Source organism: Zingiber officinale, chromosome 5A (assembly GCF_018446385.1).
Source record: "Zingiber officinale cultivar Zhangliang chromosome 5A, Zo_v1.1, whole genome shotgun sequence".
In the NCBI taxonomy this organism is placed as follows: domain Eukaryota; kingdom Viridiplantae; phylum Streptophyta; class Magnoliopsida; order Zingiberales; family Zingiberaceae; genus Zingiber; species Zingiber officinale.
The window spans coordinates 19,414,885-19,435,930 of NC_055994.1; the positions used below are offsets into that span (position 1 = coordinate 19,414,885).

The following is a 21,046-nucleotide window of genomic DNA, read 5'->3' on the forward strand; positions in this document are numbered from 1 at the left end:
CTACGATAGGGACCGAGAGGAGGAATTGGTTTTGGTCTCCCGATGAAATTAAGCTTCCCGTGTTCGCCCCGAACACACAACTTAATTCCATCAATAATAATTCATTCCACTAAAGAACTATTATTGAACTACCGCACCAATCCCAAATTACATTTTGGGCTCCTTCTTATTATGAGTGTGTTAGTCTCCCTGTGTTTAAGATAACAAATGTCCACTAATTAAGTAAGTTACTGACAACTCACTTAATTAATATCTTAGTCCAAGAGTAGTACCACTCAACCTTATCGTCATGTCGGACTAAGTCCACCTGCAGGGTTTAACATGACAATCCTTATGAGCTCCTCTTGAGGACATTCTCAACCTAGATTACTAGGACACAGTTTCCTTCTATAATCAACAATACACACTATAAGTGATATCATTTCCCAACTTATCGGGCTTATTGATTCATCGAACTAAATCTCACCCATTGATAAATTAAAGAAATAAATATCAAATATATGTGCTTGTTATTATATTAGGATTAAGAGCACACACTTCCATAATAACTGAGGTCTTTGTTTCTTTATAAAGTCAGTATAAAAGAAACGACCTCTAATGGTCCTACTCAATACACTCTAAGTGTACTAGTGTAATTATATAGTTAAGATAAACTAATACCTAATTACACTACGACCTTCCAATGGTTTGTTCCTTTCCATTATGGTCGTGAGTTACTGTTTATAATTTATAAGGTACTGATAACATGATCCTTTGTGTGTGACACCACACACCATGTTATCTACAATATAAATTAATTGAACAACTACATATATCATAAATGTAGACATTTGACCAATGTGATTCTTATTTCTAGATAAATGTTTATACCAAAAGCTAGGCTTTTAGTATACACTCTAACAATCAAAGCCCTAAAGGAATTTGTTTAGCCTTAAAGTACTAGCATGACTCTGTTTATTCCCCCTTAATTAATGCCAATTTAACTTCTTAGGGTCTTAGAGTACAAGCATAAGAAGAATATTATCCTAATTCCAGCTCATCCATTCTAGATTATCAAACATGTGCAGCTTATGAATGAGTTTGAGATGAGATTATTTCAAAATATTAAAAATTTAAGTTCCAAATGAGAAAATGCTAAACTTTTGAGAATTTATTGAAAATTAATTAGAGTTAACTTTAGCAATCAGAATTTGATAATTAAATATTTTTAAATCCTTTTAAATTAATATTTTGACAGTAATTGAATTTTAAAAGATTTTGAAAAGAATTTTCAAAAGATTTTTGAAATGAATTTTTAAAGGATTTTTAAATAAGTTTTTCAAAAGATTTTTGAAATGATTTTGAAATTAAGTTTTAAAAGATTTTTAAAATGATTTTTAAATAATTTTGAAATTGATTTTCAAAAGATTTTTTGAAATGATTTTTAAATAATTTTGAAATTGATTTTCAAAAGATTTTTTGAAATGATTTTTAAATAATTTTGAAATTGATTTTCAAAAGATTTTTGAAATGATTTTTAAATAATTCTGAAATTGATTTTCAAAAGATTTTTGAAATATTTTTTAAATAATTCTGAAATTGATTTTCAAAAGATTTTTGAAATGATTTTGAGATTAAGTTTTAAAAGATTTTTGAAATGATTTTTAAATAATTTTGATTTTCAAAAGATTTTTGAAATGATTTTTAAATAATTTTGAAATTGATTTTCAAAAGATTTTTGAAATGATTTTGAAATTAAGTTTTAAAAGATTTTTAAAATGATTTTTAAATAATTTTGATTTTCAAAAGATTTTTGAAATGATTTTTAAATAATTTTGAAATTGATTTTCAAAAGATTTTTGAAATGATTTTTAAATAATTTAGATTTTCAAATAAATTTTAAATTGATTTCATTAAAAAAACATGATATTAATTATGAATTTAATTTTGAATTTGAACTTTTAATTCCTTAGTCATCTCACTCGATCTAAATTGTCAATCAGGGAACCCTATAATTGTTGTGAGATGAATTATAGTTGAATTTTGGGGTAAGGTTTAACTTTGTGTTAGATTCAGGTTTAGCTTTGGGTTCAACAAGTAAGCATTCTTTGGATAAACTTCTGGGCTATGGTGAGTCACATGGAACTCATTAAAGTAACCATGCATTCGAGGTTTCCAAATAGTCCTACCCATTGAACTTAATACTAAACCTTGGTCTAACTAGTTAGGATCCATTTAAGGGTAGCTTCGGTCAGTTCCACTTGGCCAAATGCACCAGGTCGAAGCCATATCTTCCTAGACATGCGATGCCCAAGCTTCCCTAACGTACTATCATCCAAAAACTTCACCAGTACCGTGGGTCAAGTTAAACCTCGCCCATTTATCTAACCTTAATTACCCTGCCAGGTAGTCTACTCTTGTTTACCCTTTTCGGGTAAATTAGGTTCAGTTACCCTGTCGGGTAGTTCAGTTGGAGGTGCCAACTAGTTTGGATCCACCATCTATTTTTGAATTTAGAATTTCGAATTTGATTTAGAATTTCGAATTTTGATTTAGAATTTCGAATTTAGAATTTCGAATTTAAATTAAATTTGAATTTTGAATTTGAATTTTTGATTTAGAATTTCGAATTTAGAATTTCGAATTTGATTTAGAATTTTGAATTTTTGATTTAGAATTTCGAATTTGATTTAGAATTTTGAATTTTTGATTTTGAATTTCGAATTTAGAATTTCGAATTTAAATTAAATTTGAATTTTGAATTTAAATTTTTTATTTAGAATTTCGAATTTAAATTAAATTTGAATTTTGAATTTGAATTTTTTATTTATAATTTCGAATTTAGAATTTTGAATTTAAATTAAATTTGAATTTTTTATTTAGAATTTGAATTTTTGATTTAGAATTTCGAATTTAGAATTTCGAATTTGATTTCAAATTTTTAATTGAATTTTAATTTGAATTATGTTCTTAATATTGTTTTTCTATTAGCTCCCCCTGGATCATAGCCTCGATATGGTCTATCAAGATAATAGACTTGATCTTTGGGGACCCAATAGTGACCAGTTCTAACTTGATTAACCAAGTTGGATTTTGGCACCCATGCTTGGATAATTTTTCTATTATTTCTATTAACTAGCGATAAATATGATTTGTATTTTATTTTAGTTTTAAATCCAAGTCCAGTTTTGTTGTAGACGGCTCGCTGTTTTCCAAGAATCAGATCGAGATTCTTGGAGCCCAAGGTGAACCGTTCCAACGTGTCCTTGAGTTCTTTAATTTGAGCTTTCAAATTGGAATTTTCTTCCTCAAGTTGTTGGACTTGAGTTGAACTTCCAATTTGAGCCGGCTCAGTTAAAGAACTCGAGTCAGTCGCTTCCTTAAGGGTTGTTACCTCCTTTTGGAGCGACTTAACCCGGACGTTGGATTTAGCCAATTTTTTAAGCAAGTATGGAATTAAATTTTGCGAGTCATCTAAGTTAATACTAGACATTAAAGCACTTACTGTGGGTTTTGGTCCTTCGGAAACGGATGCGGATCTGTGGCTTCGCTTGGACTCGGTGTCTGATTCGCTCTCGGTCTCTGAATCGGACTCGAACTCGGACTCTGTTTCAACAACATGTGCTAGTACTGGTAGAGCGAGGAGGCTTGCTTGTTCTTCTTCATCGGATTCAGATTCGTCTGATGACTCGGACCATGTTGCCTTTAACACTTTCTTCGTCTTTTTCTTTCTAGCTTCCTCTGTCTTGCTTGTACCTGTTACACGAAGGTACCTTCCTCGACCGAAGTAGTATCATACTGTTCATCTAATTCAATTAAATCGTCTATTAAATTATGCTTACTTACTTCGGTACCTTCGTGTAACTGAATCAGATTCTCCCACAGCTCCCTGGCGCTTGAGAATGGGCCGGCGCGATTCAGCTCCTTATTCGTTAAGCCGCACTGAAGTGTATACGTTGCTTTTGCGTTTGCTTCTACCTTTTTGATAAGGTTCGCGTCCCAGTTCTCGAACGGTAGTGGCATGCCGGCGCCGTCAGTTGGTATTTCGAGCCCGGTCTTGGTGATCATCCAGACATCAAACTCGGTTTGTAGGTACGACTCCATTCGGCCTTTCCAGTAGCCGAAGTCTTCTCCGGAGAAGAGCGGTGGTCGAGTGGTGCTATAGCCTTCTTGGAGAGCCATTGAATCTTGCACGAAAAAATGAGCAAAAAAACTTGTCCCAGGACTTAATCCTGGATTAGTAGTGTGGTAGAGGGATAGAAAAAAAAATTTACGAGTTTCAAGAAAAAATAATAAAATAATAATAAAATATTATTAAAAAAATATTTAAAAATATTATTTCAAATTTTGTCAAATTAAATATTTTATCAATACTAATAAATCGTGAAAGGATGAAAATGTATTTTTCGAAAATAATTTTGGAGGGAAAAAATGAAAGGCGTAAGGTTTTATTTTTACCCTATAAACACGACAAAGCCAAAAAAAAATGCTTGAATGGTGGTTGCACCAGTTCAAAGCGACCCCGCTCTGATACCAATTGTTGGATCGAGACGCGCTAGAGGGGGGGTGAATAGCGCTCGTGGCTATAATCGTTCAATTATCGGAATCGTAAAACGTAAGAGTTAATGCAGCGGAATAAAATAACACAGAGAGACAAGGGATTTTTACTTCGTTCGGAGCCTGTGACGACTCCTACTCGAAGGCCCGCGATCCTTGATCGCTTTCCGTGGGCAACAACTATAAGCTCGACAAGAGTACAAGTATTACAGTTAAGTATTAAAAAGAATACAGTTATACCGACGACAATATCGTAATCTGGAGATTCAGAGCTCCGGGTCGTCGGCAACAGCACTTTGGAATCGTCTCGTGAGCGACTTGTAGCAGTAAGATCACTTGAAAGTTGTGTTTTGAAGCTGCTGGTCGAGACCCTTATAAAGGGGTTCAAGGCGCCTTATACTTCACAAAGGCGCCTTGAGCAGCCGAATCACCGCGTGGATCAGCAGACTGGTCGAACTCTATCGGTTCAAGGCGCCTTGACCTATCCAGGCGCCTTCCACCTCGGTCAGCGCCTTGAACTCCATTCAAGGCGCCTCCAGTCTGCTGCACTGAGGCGCCTCCAAGCTCCATGGGCGCCTCGGACTGTTCATCCGAGGTCTTTTTTGTACTTGGTTCCTGCAAGATATGTTAATCCCAAAATACCCAGACAAAGTTAGCACAAAATAATGATATAACTATTGAAATATTTAAGTCCGAGTCTGACTTCAGGTTTCCTACCGGAAACCCTAGGTCGACCCGACGCCTACTGTTCCCTCTACGGGGAACGCGTCCTCACCTACTCCACTCAGGAGATTTACCTGTTGCCAGTACGATCCTCCAGATCGACTGGACTTTTGCTCGGCACTCGATGCTTCCGGACTTTCTGCTGAACATCCGCTTCCTGGCTAGTCCAGACTTTCACCTGGTTCGCGACACCAGGACTTTTCACCTAGGGTTACCACCCCCTAGGACTTTTGCCTGAAGCCATCGACCTGCCAAGACTTCCCGCATAGGGTTACCACCCCCTATGACCTAGGGTTACCACCCCCTAGGGTTTTTACCTGCCTAACCGCAGCTAGGACTTTTGCCTAAGTATCACTTAGGACTTTCCTGCAAGCTCCATGAACTTTGTTAGATAACACCACCACTTAACTTTGAGCCCTTTGCTATAATCAAAACTCAGGTTCGATCATCTGGTGCTCACTGCGCCAACAATATCCATTTGTTGTCACCTGGTACCCGACGGTACTCCACATATGTAGCTCGATCACGTGCTACATGGTTCGTTGCTCCTGAATCTACAATCCACAAAGGATACGAATCAACTAACAACACTATACTTGCAACATGATGCTCATGGAAAGAAGATAGAGATGGATCTACCTTTTTAAGCTCATTACAATCCCGAGCAAAATGACCCTTCTTGCCACAGTTAAAGCAGGTCAACTTGCTCCTAGGTTTTTGTCCATATCTCTTTCCTTTCTTCTTGATTTAGTTTTTAATAGCAACAACACTAATCTCCTTTCGTTTTCCCTTTTCTTTCTTAAACCATCTTTTCTTATTCTTGGAACCAGAACCTTCAGCTACAAAAGCTTGACCAGAAATCCTTGCGGATTCAATCCACTCCGCTTCAAGTTCAACATGGCGTGAGACATCGGTGAAAGTTTTGATACTCTCACTGTGGGTCAAATTCTGTTTCATCGTTTCCCAAGAATCAGGAAGGGAACGAATAACTGCTTGAACCTGTTGTTCATCGGTCAACGCATGACCAATAGTCTTAAGCTCTCGAATCATGTTACCCGTCTCCTTGAGATGTTGGGCCATGGTAACATTCAAACGTTCTTATAACTATTAAACTTAATTGTTAGCTAATGGAACTTACTGAGACTAACTCCACTATACTTTTCTCTAAGGGCTACCCAGACAGCATGAGCCAATGGTAATGGCTCATACTCAGATACCAGGTCATCCACCATTGAAATAATCAATATTCCCTTAGCAATGAAGTCCTTCCTTTTCCATGCCTTATAGGCATCAAGGTCACGTTTGTGCTCTGTTGTAGAACCATCAGCTGGTTCTTCCATGAATTGATTTACAGCCTCTAGAACTTCTTGTTCCTCAATAACGTATTATATCTTGAGGTGCAAGATTTTGTAGTTATCCCCATATAATTTTTCTCTCTTATTGAGTTCAGCTATGATGTTTTTAGTTACCATGATCTACATAAATAAACACGTAATTTATTATTTCAGTGTAATTCACATATGTATAATTATTTATTGACTAAGCGTAAATTAGAATTAGTTTACAAAATCAAGTGATAACATTGTTACTACTCATCATTTGTTTGTTCTAATCTAATCAACATTGATCAATCATATTACACACATCCCATCTAATAAATAAATCATTATTAAAATGAACTAATCATTTTTCATATGAACTAATCATATTCTCATGAACTAATCATGAGCAAGTTAGTTAACACATAACATAACTGTTTATTTATCATAATTCTGTTCGTATATAACGACATAAATTATTACATGGCTCAAACAATAAATGAGCTAATACTGTTCGTATATAACGACAGTAAACAAAACACTAATAAATTAAATAGGCCAACATCGCTCCTACTAGGACAAATACTAGTGCAACGGTCAACATTATCCCTATTAACCTGGACTCATTTGGGATAATCTCAGATGGAGCAACTTCAGGATTCTTCATCAGATCCATTTCTAGATCTTCCTCGAACATTTCTTGGTCCTCTTTAGACTCTTCAGGCTCTTCTTCGCCCAAATAGTGAAGTAGTTCCTCACACAGTTCTGAATATGTGGCGCGTCCTTCATGACGTCCCTATGCATAGTCTGCTATTACCCTAGGATATTTTGGTAATGAATGCATCAATGCCCAAATTCTATAACTGTCCAGGACTGGAAACTCTTCTTGCTCAAGTTTCCAGAATAATCTATCAAGCCTTCTAACATGTCCGTTGACTCCATAAAACATGCTTATACTCTATTAGGGATGTAAATGAACCAAACAGTTCGCGAGCTATTCGAAGCTCAATTTGGTAAAAAGCTCGTTCGAGTTCGTTCGTTTATCTTATTGAGTCGAGCTCAAGCTCGATTTTGAGCTCGACAGTTTTATCGAGCCGAGCTTGAGCTTAAGAATATTCGACTTGTGAGCTCGCGAACATGTTCGTTTATATGCTCACAAGCCAAAAAAACAAGTCTTAAAACGAGCCAAAAAATGAGCTCTAAAACGAATCAAAAAACGAGCTCTAAAACGAGCCTTAAAATGAGCTTTAAAATGAGTCAAAAATGAGCTCTAAACCGAGCCAAAAAACGAGCTCTAAACAAGCCCGAAAACGAGCCCGAGCTCGCTTAACGAGTTAGGCTCGTTAACTTTGATAATCGAGCTAATAATGAGCCAAGCTCGAACTGTTCATGAGCTTGATAATTCTAAAACGAGCCGAGCTCGAGCCTTGTGATAAAAGCTCAATTCGAGCTCGAGCCTAATATTGTTCGGCTCGGTTCGGCTCATTTACATCCCTATACTCTATCTCCTGAATCTCCTTCCGGAGCTGATTTCTCCGCACTTTGCGATGAGTTAATGTGGTAATCGTCCAAGCCATTTGAAAAATTGAATTTAAATAAATCAGTACAAAACTGACTAACTAGTACAAAACCAGTTTGATTCAATTTATACAGATATAGAACCCTCATTATAAATCAAGAAAAACAAATCTTCTTGATTTTTAGGAGTTTAAGTCGACTGACCGATTGGACAGGTCGATCAAGAGTCCGGATCTTAAGCTTAGTCTATCGTCCTCATTAGAACTAATCTAATTGGACAGAGATTTCTGACCTATATTCTGTTATTGTTTAAGTACATTTGAGTCATTCTCAGACTTATTGATCAAACTTAGGTCCGTTTGATTCATCTAATGCCCATTGGATTAAGTTTGACCCATTAGAATAAATCTAATCTTTTTGATCAAATCTGGCACAACAGAACTAATCTGGTCATATTTGATCCGTCCAACTTAGTAATCAAAATCATCCCAATTAATTCAATAATAAACCGAACTGGTTAAACTAACAAATAATTTGAACAAGATCTAGGTATTATTGAATCAATCTGATCTGCTTAAATCAATTAATAATTTAGGCCAGACTTGGGTTTGATTGGACAAGTTGGTCTGATCCAATTTTCAGTAAATTAAATCATAAATTAATTAAATATTTATTTATTAATTAATAATACATTTCCCTATGTATTTAATTAATTAATAAATATATTCCATTAAACTTTAAACATGGACTACTTGATATACATGAAGAAAGGGAAGAAATAAAACAATCATGTACGGTGCATTTTGCCTTTTTTTTTAAGTTCACCTTCGTCAAAACGAAACACTGTTCATCTCATTTCTTTTTCTCTTCAATTGATTGATGAATCGATTAAGTCACTGTACTGTGATCTTAATCGATTTATTTTCCTTCTCAATCGATTCAAATTACATGAATCAATTGAGTAATCAATTGAAATATAAAAAATGTGCACTGTTCATCTTCTATCTCGCGACAACCACGATTCTTCCCGCGGTCGACTTTCATAGGTATTAAAACATGGTCGTCGACACTCCTCTGTCACGACTCTATGCCGCCGAGGACTACACGATTCCAGGTGGAAATCACAGAAACAAGATCTGGCAGAGATCCCGGAAATCACAACTTCACGATTTCTCCCCGAGCGATAGTGATTGTCAGCCGCGCAGGGATTTACATGCTTTCAAAAAATGCTCTGATACCATTGATGGATTCTTTGAGAGCATAAAACAAAAACGAAATCAAACTATAATCATTCGCAGTGATCTCCCGAAGAAATCGCAGAAGAAGACGTTGGTCGACGAAGACGTTGCCGCTGTCGGAAGCACGATCATGAGTAACCGGGGAAGCTTCAAGGTTCATGAACCAATCTCAGGATGTTCTGCTTTGGTTCTCTGCTCGTTTTCTTATCCCCTCACCTTATGCACTTCTTGCTTGCCTCCGATTGTTCTTGGACGCTATCATATATAGCAAGCAAAACATCGGTTACCAACCGATGCTTTGATGGCTGACTTTCAATGGAAGAATATGAAGGTGAATGGGCACTCTTTCATTTTCTTGACGTTGCAACTGATGTAACGTCAAACAGCAGTTCGTTATTACTGGGATCTGACTGTCAATTTCTCGGAGGACTTAGAGTGAACCATATGACCTGATCTTACTGGGAGAAATGTAGCATGATTTCTCGGAGGTCTGTGTAGGACACCATTTTCTTCCCGTGGAAATCATTTGGTCATCTCTCGTGCTATTTGTACCACCGTAGTTGGTTTTGACTTTCGATTGAATTGATGTATCATGTTTGTTCCCTCAGTGTAATTGTCTTTCGTTTTGTCCGGTGATCATGCTACATTTGGTTTATATTTCAATATTTATGTCAGAGTCAATGTTTATAAATATACAAAAGATAATCATAGCAATACGGAATTATTCTGAACAATAATCTAATAATATTAATTAGTCTAGATAGGCACAATTGACTCGATTAGAAACTGCTGATCTCTTTCGATCGATTCATTTAGCTCATGCAACTAGCATGTTTACATTTGTCCACTTGCACTACTAACATCTTAATCGGTTCAAATTTTTTTTTTTGGTTTCTATTATTTTTAAAAGATAAAAGTTTAATAAAATAAATATTTAATATATTTTTTGGACATACATAAAGTTACATGAGATTAATAATGTAGTCAAGATTTAGTTATAAATTTTTAATAATTTTATTTTTTTTTAAAAAAAATCAAAAATAGAAATTTCGGCATTTTATTGAATCTCTTTTGGGATTTTTCATTTCACGTATTTAATTTTTATAATACCTAAATGACGTATTGTATTTATGAAATGTCTCTCCTTTGTGGATATATTTATGCTTAGAGACTTAGATCTGATTTGATAATGTAAATTGAAAATAATAAAGTTTTAAATATGTTAAGGCTTATAAAATTTATCAAGCACTCATTATAAGGTTTACGGTAATGATACTCATTTTTATGTGTTAGTTATTATTCCAAAGGTTAGTAGCCGTCCGCGATTTACCTCCTTCGTATTGGCCCTGAGACGGATTGATGAGGGTACTTGGAGTGAACATATTCACCTTTTGCCACTACGATAATGATACTCATTAATCAACACCACCAAAAAATTCTTAAGAATCCCTTGCTTTGAAAATATCAAACCCGATTGACTTAAATCTATTAGCTAGTTTCATCCTAAATTGATTGATGATTGACCTAGATAATTCAGAATCATTTAAAAAAAAGTAAAAATATATAAAAAAAAATTCATGATTATTTCATTAAAAAAAGGAGAGATATTTCCAGAATATGATACCTGATTTAGATATTATAAACGTTCTATAAGCAAAATGAAAAATCCTAGAATCTTCATGCTCAATTAGTAAAATGCCATAGAAAATTTAAATTAGTGTAATTGCTTGATTGCCTTGTTAGTTTGGATCATTTAGTTTAGAGACGGATCTAGATATGGACTATTTACGTTGTAGCCTATCTGTTTTTTTTTAATTAATTTTTTTTTACAGGCAGCTCGGCTCCGGAGCATAGGCTGGCACAACGAGAGAATTGTTTTGACACTCAACAAGACAATTGTCGCATGCCCACCAACGATAGAACCCATAATGTTTGCATGCACTCACCGAAAATCAAAGTGACCACGACGGAAGAAAGGAGAAGACACTGGAATGAGAGGACAAGTAGTTGCTAACTCGACCCTGAAGCCACGAACAGGAACCTGAAAGCTAGGTCGAGCACGATAACTACATAGAAGATTCGGGGTGAAAACAAAAGTTCAAAATAAATTTAGATCCTAATTACTCAAGGTTTTAATTACATACCTAAAAAGATAAAAGTAAAAAATAATATCAAAAAATTCTGAAATATGAATTTAGGTCTAATTATTTAAGGTCTCAATTCCATGTCTATAATATATAATACGAGCCTAATGACGAAGATCTTTGCTGCAGTTGTTCCAAGAAAAGTCAAAGGTGGAGTCGGTGGTCATGCAATAATAGAGAATATAGATAATTGATGTGTGGACGGGACGAAAAAAGAAAAAGTAAAAGAAAGCAGCGGAGATTGATTTGGCGATGCATGGGAGGGCAGTGAGGACGAAGAAGTAGTAGCTGGAGGAGGTGAGAAGGGGGAGGGTAAGGCCGAAACTCAGAGGATGATTTGTATTGAGGATTAGTTTCGACTAATATATTTTATGCTCAAAAGTCTCGTATTAGTTCCGACTAGACTAATGTATTTTGCACTCCTTGGATAATTGGATTGTCATTTCATTTGTAATAAGTCTTGTGCTTCTTATAATAAGAACATTTTGGCATGATATTTTTGAGTGAGAAATACTATAGCTAAAACTTTTACTTTTTATGCCTTAAAATAATTTATTCTGATCAAAAAGTTATATTATAGTGTAGATTGCTTGACACGAATTGCTTTATTTAAAATTATTTTGAATATAATGGAGGATGATTTTTTCAAAAAATTATTTTACATTCTATAGTATATATTGAACAGAAGTTAGTCTGGAAGGTATGACAGTTTTATTTTTTTATCACGTATATTGAACGGAAATTAGTTAAGAATATAGACCTATATTCTATTATAACTTAATTTTGTATTTTAAATATACTTTTATTGAATAATATAATATAATGAATTTTTATTTATATATATATATATATAATTTTTTAATGATACTATAAACGAACCGATGCGAGCTTCCATCCCGTAGAGAGAGAGAGAGAAAAGGACACAGAGGAAGTCGTAAGCTTAGCCGGAGGACGGAACCCGACCGGCATGTCGGCGCCAGCGAAACAACGACAGGTAACTCCTCGACGATCCATCTTTGTGCCACAATTTGGAATCGTTCTTCCGGCTTGAAGTTCTCGAAAGGAAACCCAAAGAGCTCAAATCGCAGAAAAACTCGACATCTGTGGCCATCGCAGGTCTCGCTGAGGGGTGCTAGCGCTAAGGAGATCTCACGGGATGCTCTTCTCGAGAAGCTTGCCCATGATAGAGAGCTCCGCAGCTACCAGCGCCGTGCCTCGGCCGCCGCCCTCTTCATCCAGGTTTGTACATTAATTTGGTCGATGTGAATGTCTGTGGAAAATTGACCTTAATACTTGAGTGAGGAGGAGGAACGGAGAAGGTGGGGAGGTGGGGGCAGGGATAATAAATCATTCCCACTTCCTCTCCAAATCCTCCAATCCGACCAGACACAGATCGAAAGAGCTTCTTTGAGCCGGGGTTTTCTTTTCACAACTGAGTCGAAGAATTGATGTTCAAGTTCGCCGTGACATTATAAACATGATTAGGATTTTTTCCATCTCTCAAAATGTTAAAAACAACTGTGTAGTAGACGTTCCATCAGGTCTTAGGATCCTTGATTGATTGCGAGAATTTTATCCACGTTTGGTAGTTAGGTGACTGAGGTATATTTCTGTCTGGCAGGAAAGTTGCTTATTTCAGTATGCACTCGAATTGAAGGAAGGCAATAGTCATTAGTTAGTATTTTGGTGGTTACATAATTTAAAGTCAAATACAAGAGAAAAAGAGAGAAAGATATATAAAAGCTTGAACTAGTCTATGAGCTAAAACTTCGATGGGCGCTTAATATTTCTATTCTTCATGGACTGCATTCAAGTCTACAAGCTTGATGACTAATTAGAATGTGCATGAACTGGGCTACTAGCTAAATGGTGTATATTTAAACCATGCATCATAATCTTCAAATTTCCTCCAGGAAATCCAGATTTATGATTGGAAAAAATGGAAAGAAACATTTCATATCGCAAGCCAGCTTCTAATTTGAAAAGATTCCTTTACTAATAGAGGCTAATATAAAGCTTTCTGAAGTACCAAACATTTGTTACTTATGATAAACTTCATAAAATATTATGGCATTTTGTTTTGCATATGGTTTTAGTATTCACTCCGATGCTCTACTGTGGATGATTTTTAGTTTGTTTATGTTGAGTAACTTACATTTTTTAGGACTATTCTTTCTAAGTAACCATGTCACCACTACATCATCATTGCTGATTATGTTGACATGGACATGCCTCACTATGAGGTGTTTCATTGTCTCAACATTCTTAATGAATATGCTTTCGACTACCACTATCTATTTACTACTTGACATAAAGTAATCTAACAGATGGACTATAAAGTTTTGAAGATCTAGCGACCAAATTGAAACTATAAAGTCTTTAAGAACCTATGAGGTACCGTTACTTGTTATGCAATTTTCTTAGGACCATATGCTGGTCTGTATTCTACTTGGGATGAAGTCAAAAGTCTACTTCCAGAAGAAGATAAACCTTCTTATAAAGGTTTCTATTCTCTTAATGAAGCCTATGACTTATTAAGAGAAAAATTAGGCCCAAATTTCATTATAAGCCCCATACTTCAGTCTCAGACTAACAACAATAAACTTCAAGAAGACAAAACTTATTTGATGGCTGCTACTTCTTCGACTATAGAACAGCAAGATACTGATCTTTTGTCTGTTCCACTTAAATCCCTTAATTACCATTCTTTAGAAACTCTTCAAGGACAAAAGAAGAGAGATAACCTCTTCTCTTTAAAGGCACTTCCAGAAGATATTACTTTATACTTGAGAATACTAGGAGATACATCCTCCTACAAGACTTTCTTAGAATTATCTGATGCACTTAATTGGTTCCATCAGAATCTCACCACTGGTATTATGATTACTTATACAGAAGAATACTCAGATGAACTTCCGTGTACCAATCAATTTCCTCAGTGCACTCAGTCTATGGAATCAGGCTGCAGATGCCAACTATTATACTCAATTAGACAAGCTAACTTACAACTTGAAAAGTTTCAAAAACAAAACTACAAAGGAAGACTTATTACACCAGACTCTTTAATGACTTATGGACTACTACATCAAGTTTGGATACAAGAATTAGATTCTATTCCATTATTACCTCCAACTCTGGGAAGACTTACTCAACATTTAATAGAAGAAAGAGAAACTTTTGCTCTAGCTACTTTTGATAGCTCGCCACCAGAATGGCTTGCTACACAAACAGAACCAGCTCGACACTTGATTAAACTTGACGTTCAAGGCCTCAACATTCAGTTATCAGCTTTTGAAGATTACCCTTCTCATCCAGACAAAGAATGACTTTCACCAAAACCATTGTCTGAACAACTTAAACATTGGAGAGCTTCTCTCCAAGGGAGTTCCTGGTTATGGGATCCATATCACGATCCTACAGAATACATCTTGGCAGGAGAAACATTTACAGAGAAAATTTACTGGCCTACTAAATGTGGCACAGTTCATTTTCCCTTTCACTATACAACTTAGCATCAAAATTTATGCCAGTTCTATCAAAAGAAAAATGCTGCATGGCTAAAACAGAAGACTCCTTGCATTGTGTCAACTACAACACTTCCGCCCTCAATGGGCTCAGTAGAAGAAGCCAATTTAATTAATATGATGGAAATATAAGTCCTGACAGACAACAGGAAGCCAATTTAATTAATATGATGGAAATATAAGTCCTGACGGACAACAGGAATCATGACGAAAGCAATGCCCTCAACTATTATATGACCTAAGTGATGATCTCATACTGCAACACTTCAGATTCCACGTTGCACTTCTAGTTTCTTCCTCTCCTCTCTATAAATAAATGCCTTCTCTTCATACAAGAGGCATCGAAGCAAGTGTAAGCATTAGTGTACTGAAGTTTGTAAGCCCTTTGTAAGCAGTTCAGTTTGTAAGCTCTTCTTTCTCTTTTCTTGTAAGTATTTTGTCTCTAAATACTAATATTGTGTTTTCAGAATATGGATGAGTAGTTTTCTTCTCTCTCTAAACCTTCTGGTATTTATTTGTTGTTTAAAAACAATAGTCCTCAGTCCTTCTCAGATGCTTTCATCTGTAACTAGCTAAGAGAGAAGACGGAGTTCTAGTTTTTTGTTCTATAAAACCTGTGCTGGCTAAGTAAGGCAATATAGCGTTCATGCTACAGTAAGACCTGAATGACCGGGGTAAGAAACCAAGAACTATACAAAAGCTCTAGAGGCTCTTTACTAGGTGAGGCTCACTGGTGAGTTCGAGAACAACAGATAATTATCTAAGGTTTAGAGTGAGTTCTTTATCCAACAACCAACTCTTTCATCTTTCCAGCCAACTCTTTTATTAAAAAAAAAAAAACCTCCAAAATCTAATTTTAATTATAATCCCTCAAACTTTGGTATTGTCTAGTTTTCCTGTAGTGATAGCGTTACTTTTGGAACTTTAGGTGTACATGGACAAGGTGTAGAAGAGGATGTGGGATTACAAGATTTAGCTGGAGGGGGTGTAGCAGAGGATGTGAGATTATAATTAAAATTAGATTTTGGAGGTTTTTTTTTTTTTTAATAAAAGAGTTGGCTGGAAAGATGAAAGAGTTGGCTGTTGGATAAAGAAGTCACTCTAAACCTTAGATAATTATCTGTTGTTCTCGAACTCACCAGTGAGCCTCACCTAGTAGAGAGCCTCTAGAGCTTTTGTATAGTTCTTGGTTTCTTACCCCGGCCATTCAGGTCTTACTGTAGTATGAACGCTATATTGTCTTACTTAGCCAGCACAGGTTTTATATAACCAAAAACTAGAACTCCGTCTTCTCTCTTAGCTAGTTACAGATGAAAGCATCTGAGAAGGACTGAGGACTATTGTTTTTAAACAACAAATAAACACCAGAAGGTTTAGAGAGAGAAGAAAACTACTCAGCCATATTCTGAAAACACAATATTAGTATTTAGAGACCAAATACTTACAAGAGAAGAGAAAGAAGAGCTTACAAACTGAACTGCTTACAAAGGGCTTACAAACTTCAGTACACTAATGCTTACATTTGCTTCGATGCCTCTTGTATGAAGAGAAGACATTTATTTATAGAGAGGAGAGGAAGAAACTAGAAGTGCAACGTGGAATCTGAAGTGTTGCAGTTTGAGGTCAGCACTTAGGTCATATAATAGTTGAGGTCATTGCTTTCGTCACGATTCATGCTGACATCATTGCTTCCGTCAGGACTTATATTTCCATCATATTAATTAAATTGGCTTCTTCTACTGAGCCCATTGAGGGCGGAAGTGTTGTAGTTGACACAATGGAAGGAGTCTTCTGTTTTAGCCATGCAGCATTTTTCTTTTGATAGAACTGCCATAAATTTTGATGCTGAGTTGTATAGTGAAAGGGAAAATGAACTGTGCCACATTTAGTAGGCCAGTAAATTTTCTCTGTAAATGTTTCTCCTGCCAAGACGTATTCTGTAGGATCGTGATATGGATCCCATAACCAGGAACTCCCTTGGAGAGAAGCTCTCCAATGTTTAAGTTGTTCAGACAATGGTTTTGGTGAAAGCCATTCTTTGTCTGGATGAGAAGGGTAATCTTCAAAAGCTGATAACTGAATGTTGAGGCTTTGAACATCAAGTTTAATCAAGTGTCGAGCTGGTTCTATTTGTGTAGCAAGTCATTCTGGTGGCGAGCTATCAAAAGTAGCTAGAACAAAAGTTTCTCTTTCTTCTATTAAATGTTGAGTAAGTCTTCCCAGAGTTGGAGGTAATAATGGAATAGAATCTAATTCTTGTATCCAAACTTGATGTAGAAGTCCATAAGTCATTAAAGAGTCTGGTGTAATAAGTCTTCCTCTGTAGTTTCATTTTTGAAACTTTTCAAGTTGTAAGTTAGCTTGTCTAATTGAGTATAATAGTTGGCATCTGCAGCCTGATTCCATAGGCCGAGTGCACTGAGGAAATTGATTGGTACACGGAAGTTTATCTGAGTATTCTTCTGTATAAGTAATCATAATACCAGTGGTGAGTTTCTGATGGAACCAATTAAGTGCATCAGATAATTCTAAGAAAGTCTTGTAGGAGGATGTATCTCCTAGTATTCTCAAGTATAAAGTAATATCTTCTGGAAGTGCCTTTAAAGAGAAGAGGTTATCTCTCTTCTTTTGTCCTTGAAGAGTTTCTAAAGAATGGTAATTAAGGGGTTTAAGTGGAACAGACAAAAGATCAGTATCTTGCTGTTCTGTAGTCGAAGAAGTAGCAGCCATCAAATAAGTTTTGTCTTCTTGAAGTTTATTGTTGTTAGTCTGAGACTGAAGTATGGGGCTTATAATGAAATTTGGGCCTAATTTTTCTCTTAATAAGTCATAGGCTTCATTAAGAGAATAGAAACCTTTATAAGAAGGTTTATCTTCTTCTGGAAGTAGACTTTTGACTTCATCCCAAGTAGAATACAGACCAGCATATGATCCTGAGAAAATTGCATAACAAGTAAACTTCTTTCCAAGTGGTTTTTGTATGGTAGTGGAAAAGTAATTGAAGAGAGCATTGATAATGACTATCTTCTGGCTAGATACGCCTGGTGAAGTAGGGATATTCCAGATGTTATCAATTAAACATTGCTGCACAGTATCAAGTTGTGTTCTAAGTGGAAAATCAAAAGTATCTCCTTTGCGAGAGAATTATGGAAGTTCCTGATTACCAAACTTCATAGTCTTTTGGTACCCCATAAGTACGTACTCGTTTTTGGAAATCCATGGCGTGTGCTGCTTGGGCTGACATTATCTGCTCACCACATTTTTTCAAGTTTAGTAGTCTGAACCAATAGGTTAAAGTTCCAATCATTTGATTTATCCAAAGTAATCCTTAGTACTTATGAACTCAACATCCATGTAACCTCACAAGCAGTCTCATAGTGTAGATGTGCTTCTTCTCCAGAGAATTATATTACATAGTGTGCTTCAATATTCACTGACTTATACCAGTGATAAATGATTCTATGTGATTTTCCTTTTTATTTATTGGTCTTAAAAATATCTTTTAAGTAGGTAACAATTATAATTTCAATCCTTACAAAGTATTTTAATATGTTTTTCCCCTTGTTGCTCATTGTGCAGAGAGTATGGAGGAGGTATATTGTCATCAAAAAGGTCTCAGAACAACTTCGAGAAGAATGGGAAGCATTAGCTGATTGCTATGAGGATCACATGAGCGGTGCATGGATCTCAAATAATTTATTAAGGCCATTTCTTTTCTTTGTTACTCACTCACCAATTTTGTGGAGGTGTCAAATTAGAAATGTGAAATGTATCACAAAATGTTTTGGAATTCTCTTACAAAGTATTAGCTCAACTGGTATGCAATGTTTTCTTAGTTTTGTATCCTAAATTGGTTGCAGCATTGTTTTTGATATTGAATTCTAAATTCATAATGATATCAGAATCATCAATTCTTTCCTGGGATTTTATTATAGTCTATGTATTCCAGTTATTTTGCTGACATATTTTCCTTTGACTTGTAGATACACAAAAAAACTTTTGCTTATTAACAGTGGGTACGCCTCAGGAGAAATCTGCATGGCTACACCAAACACAACGATTAGTTTCATTGTGTTTATTTATCCTTGCCGACTGTTCTAACTCTAGTCATCCGGATGAGATGGTTACAGTTGCTGCTCTATCAATGCGGTTACTTGTTTCTTTGACTGATGTAAAAGGGTGGAAGAATTTTAGAACCAGAGATATCAATGATGCAGATCTTGCTGTGAAGAGATTAATTAGATATATGACAACAAATACTAATGGCATATATAGCTGTTTTAGGAAGTACATTTTAAGAAATGCTCCACAATCTTCATCCTGGAGGAACACAGTCTCATCATTGGAAAATAATCTTCTGATCACTGCTAGCGCCATAACATTATGTCTGCGCCCATTTCATTCGATGATGTTAAATGATAGGGATACTGGTAGGATTGATGTGTATGAAGCATCTAAAAAGTACTGTATTTATGTAATGACAGTGCCATATCTGACTAGATACCTACCAAGTATTCTGTTACCTGCTCTTAAGCATGAGCATGTACTACTACCATGTTTCTCTGTCTTACTGGTAAGACGACTACTTGCAAATCTTTTCATGCATTTCTTTATACATAATAACTCTGTTATTTATGTTTTTGTTGTTTGGACTTTCCTATTGCTGATTTTAAAAAAAGATTATATTGAATTGTGTTTAATTCGACACTATCAGTAAAGTAGGACACTTTATTCTACTAGATTTTGTGGAAAATTCTGCTCCTGTGGAAGTTGATCCTTTATAGGAACTCTGCAAGTCAGACATTTTTCAAGTAGGTGTGGTATTTACATACTTTTGAGTAAATGTAGGCTTCATTCTTCATGTGCAAACTGGCCAAGTTTATTTTAGAGGGTTTATTTGTGTATTCTCAATTTAGGAAGGAGAATTAGATAATTCCTACAATATGTTTCTTGTACCCTATTCAACTTAACATCTAGCATATCTGGAACATTTACACTGTTTTTATTGATTTCATTAAAGTGATCAAAGTATGGATAGGTTCTTGCAGACTTCCGAAGATAAACTTTTTGATGAAATGCTGATGTTGGACCAGTCCGATTTTGCTACAAAAGAAATTCCTCCTTTGGGCTGGGCTCTTGCAAACATCGTAAATTTGGCAATTGAGGATGACGATTCTGGTTCTTATGGCTGCTTTATCCAAGGCTTAGATTGTAAACTTTATACTCATGCTGTTAATAGAATTTTGGAGAAGTTTGTTCCCTGGCTGGAGAGTAACCAACACTCATTGAAATGGGATGTCGATGAGATGCTCATGACAAGTGATTGTATTCCCATATCTGCGAATTCCGATAAATGTTCTGATATTATGTTCTATTTTGATCTTCTTAAACCTGTGCATCAGCAGTGGCATCTGAGGAAGCTTCTCTCCTTGGCAAAAGATTCATATGGAGCACCCAATGGTCATCTCATAAAGCAGACCTCAGACAATCAAGGAAGTTTCAAGCTACAAGATGTCATATACTTCTACTATTATTTTCTTCGGATATTTTCTATTTTAAATCCAGCTAATGGCGCATTATCTATTCTTAATGTACTTTCTTTTACCCCTGGATTCATTGCGGAATTTTGGGAAGCATTTGAATGTGCCATCTTTGGTGCAACTGTTCACATGTCTCATGCAGTCAAACAGAACAAAGAGACCATTTTGGATCAGACTGAAGCAAACTCTGTTACAAGGCAAAGCCGAAGCATGAAGGAGAGTGGACATAGATGGGCTACTGTGATACAAAAGATTTCTAGAAGGTCAAATGATGAGTCAACTGCCAGTCCTAGGGACATTCCTCAAATTCCTGTTGAAAGTGCTGCGGATAGTTATGACTCGTGGGATATTGAAGCTATGAAACATGGTGCCCAAGGCATTTCCAAGTATTTGTCATGTGCTTTGTTTCTCTTCTGTTCTACTTATGCACACTATTTGTTGGTTTTAGATGATATAGAGTTCTATGAAAAGCAGGTAATTGATACTAAATTAGTGACTAGGCTG

At 35.7% G+C, this 21,046-nt stretch overlaps 1 protein-coding gene across 6 annotated transcripts in view; it reads left to right on the plus strand.

The window, feature by feature from the left end:
• The first annotated feature begins 12,332 nt into the window (after window positions 1-12,332).
• LOC121980281 (E3 ubiquitin-protein ligase UPL7-like) overlaps window positions 12,333-21,046 on the plus strand; it is a 30,579-nt gene continuing 21,865 nt past the window's right edge. The window contains exons 1-5 of one of the 6 annotated variants that reach the window (XR_006111477.1): window positions 12,333-12,472; window positions 12,595-12,717; window positions 18,582-18,819; window positions 18,986-19,575; window positions 20,051-21,016. Coding sequence is in view for 2 of the 6 variants with exons in the window: in XM_042532259.1 (XP_042388193.1) it covers window positions 12,446-12,472; window positions 12,595-12,717; window positions 18,582-18,819; window positions 18,986-19,575; window positions 20,051-21,016 (1,944 nt within the window). In the remaining 4 variants the exon portion in view is untranslated. Of the gene's footprint in view, window positions 12,473-12,566; window positions 12,718-18,581; window positions 18,820-18,858; window positions 19,576-20,050; window positions 21,017-21,046 lie in introns of those variants that run through there. The other 5 variants (XR_006111479.1, XM_042532259.1, XR_006111478.1 and 2 more) reach the window with 5 other exon arrangements.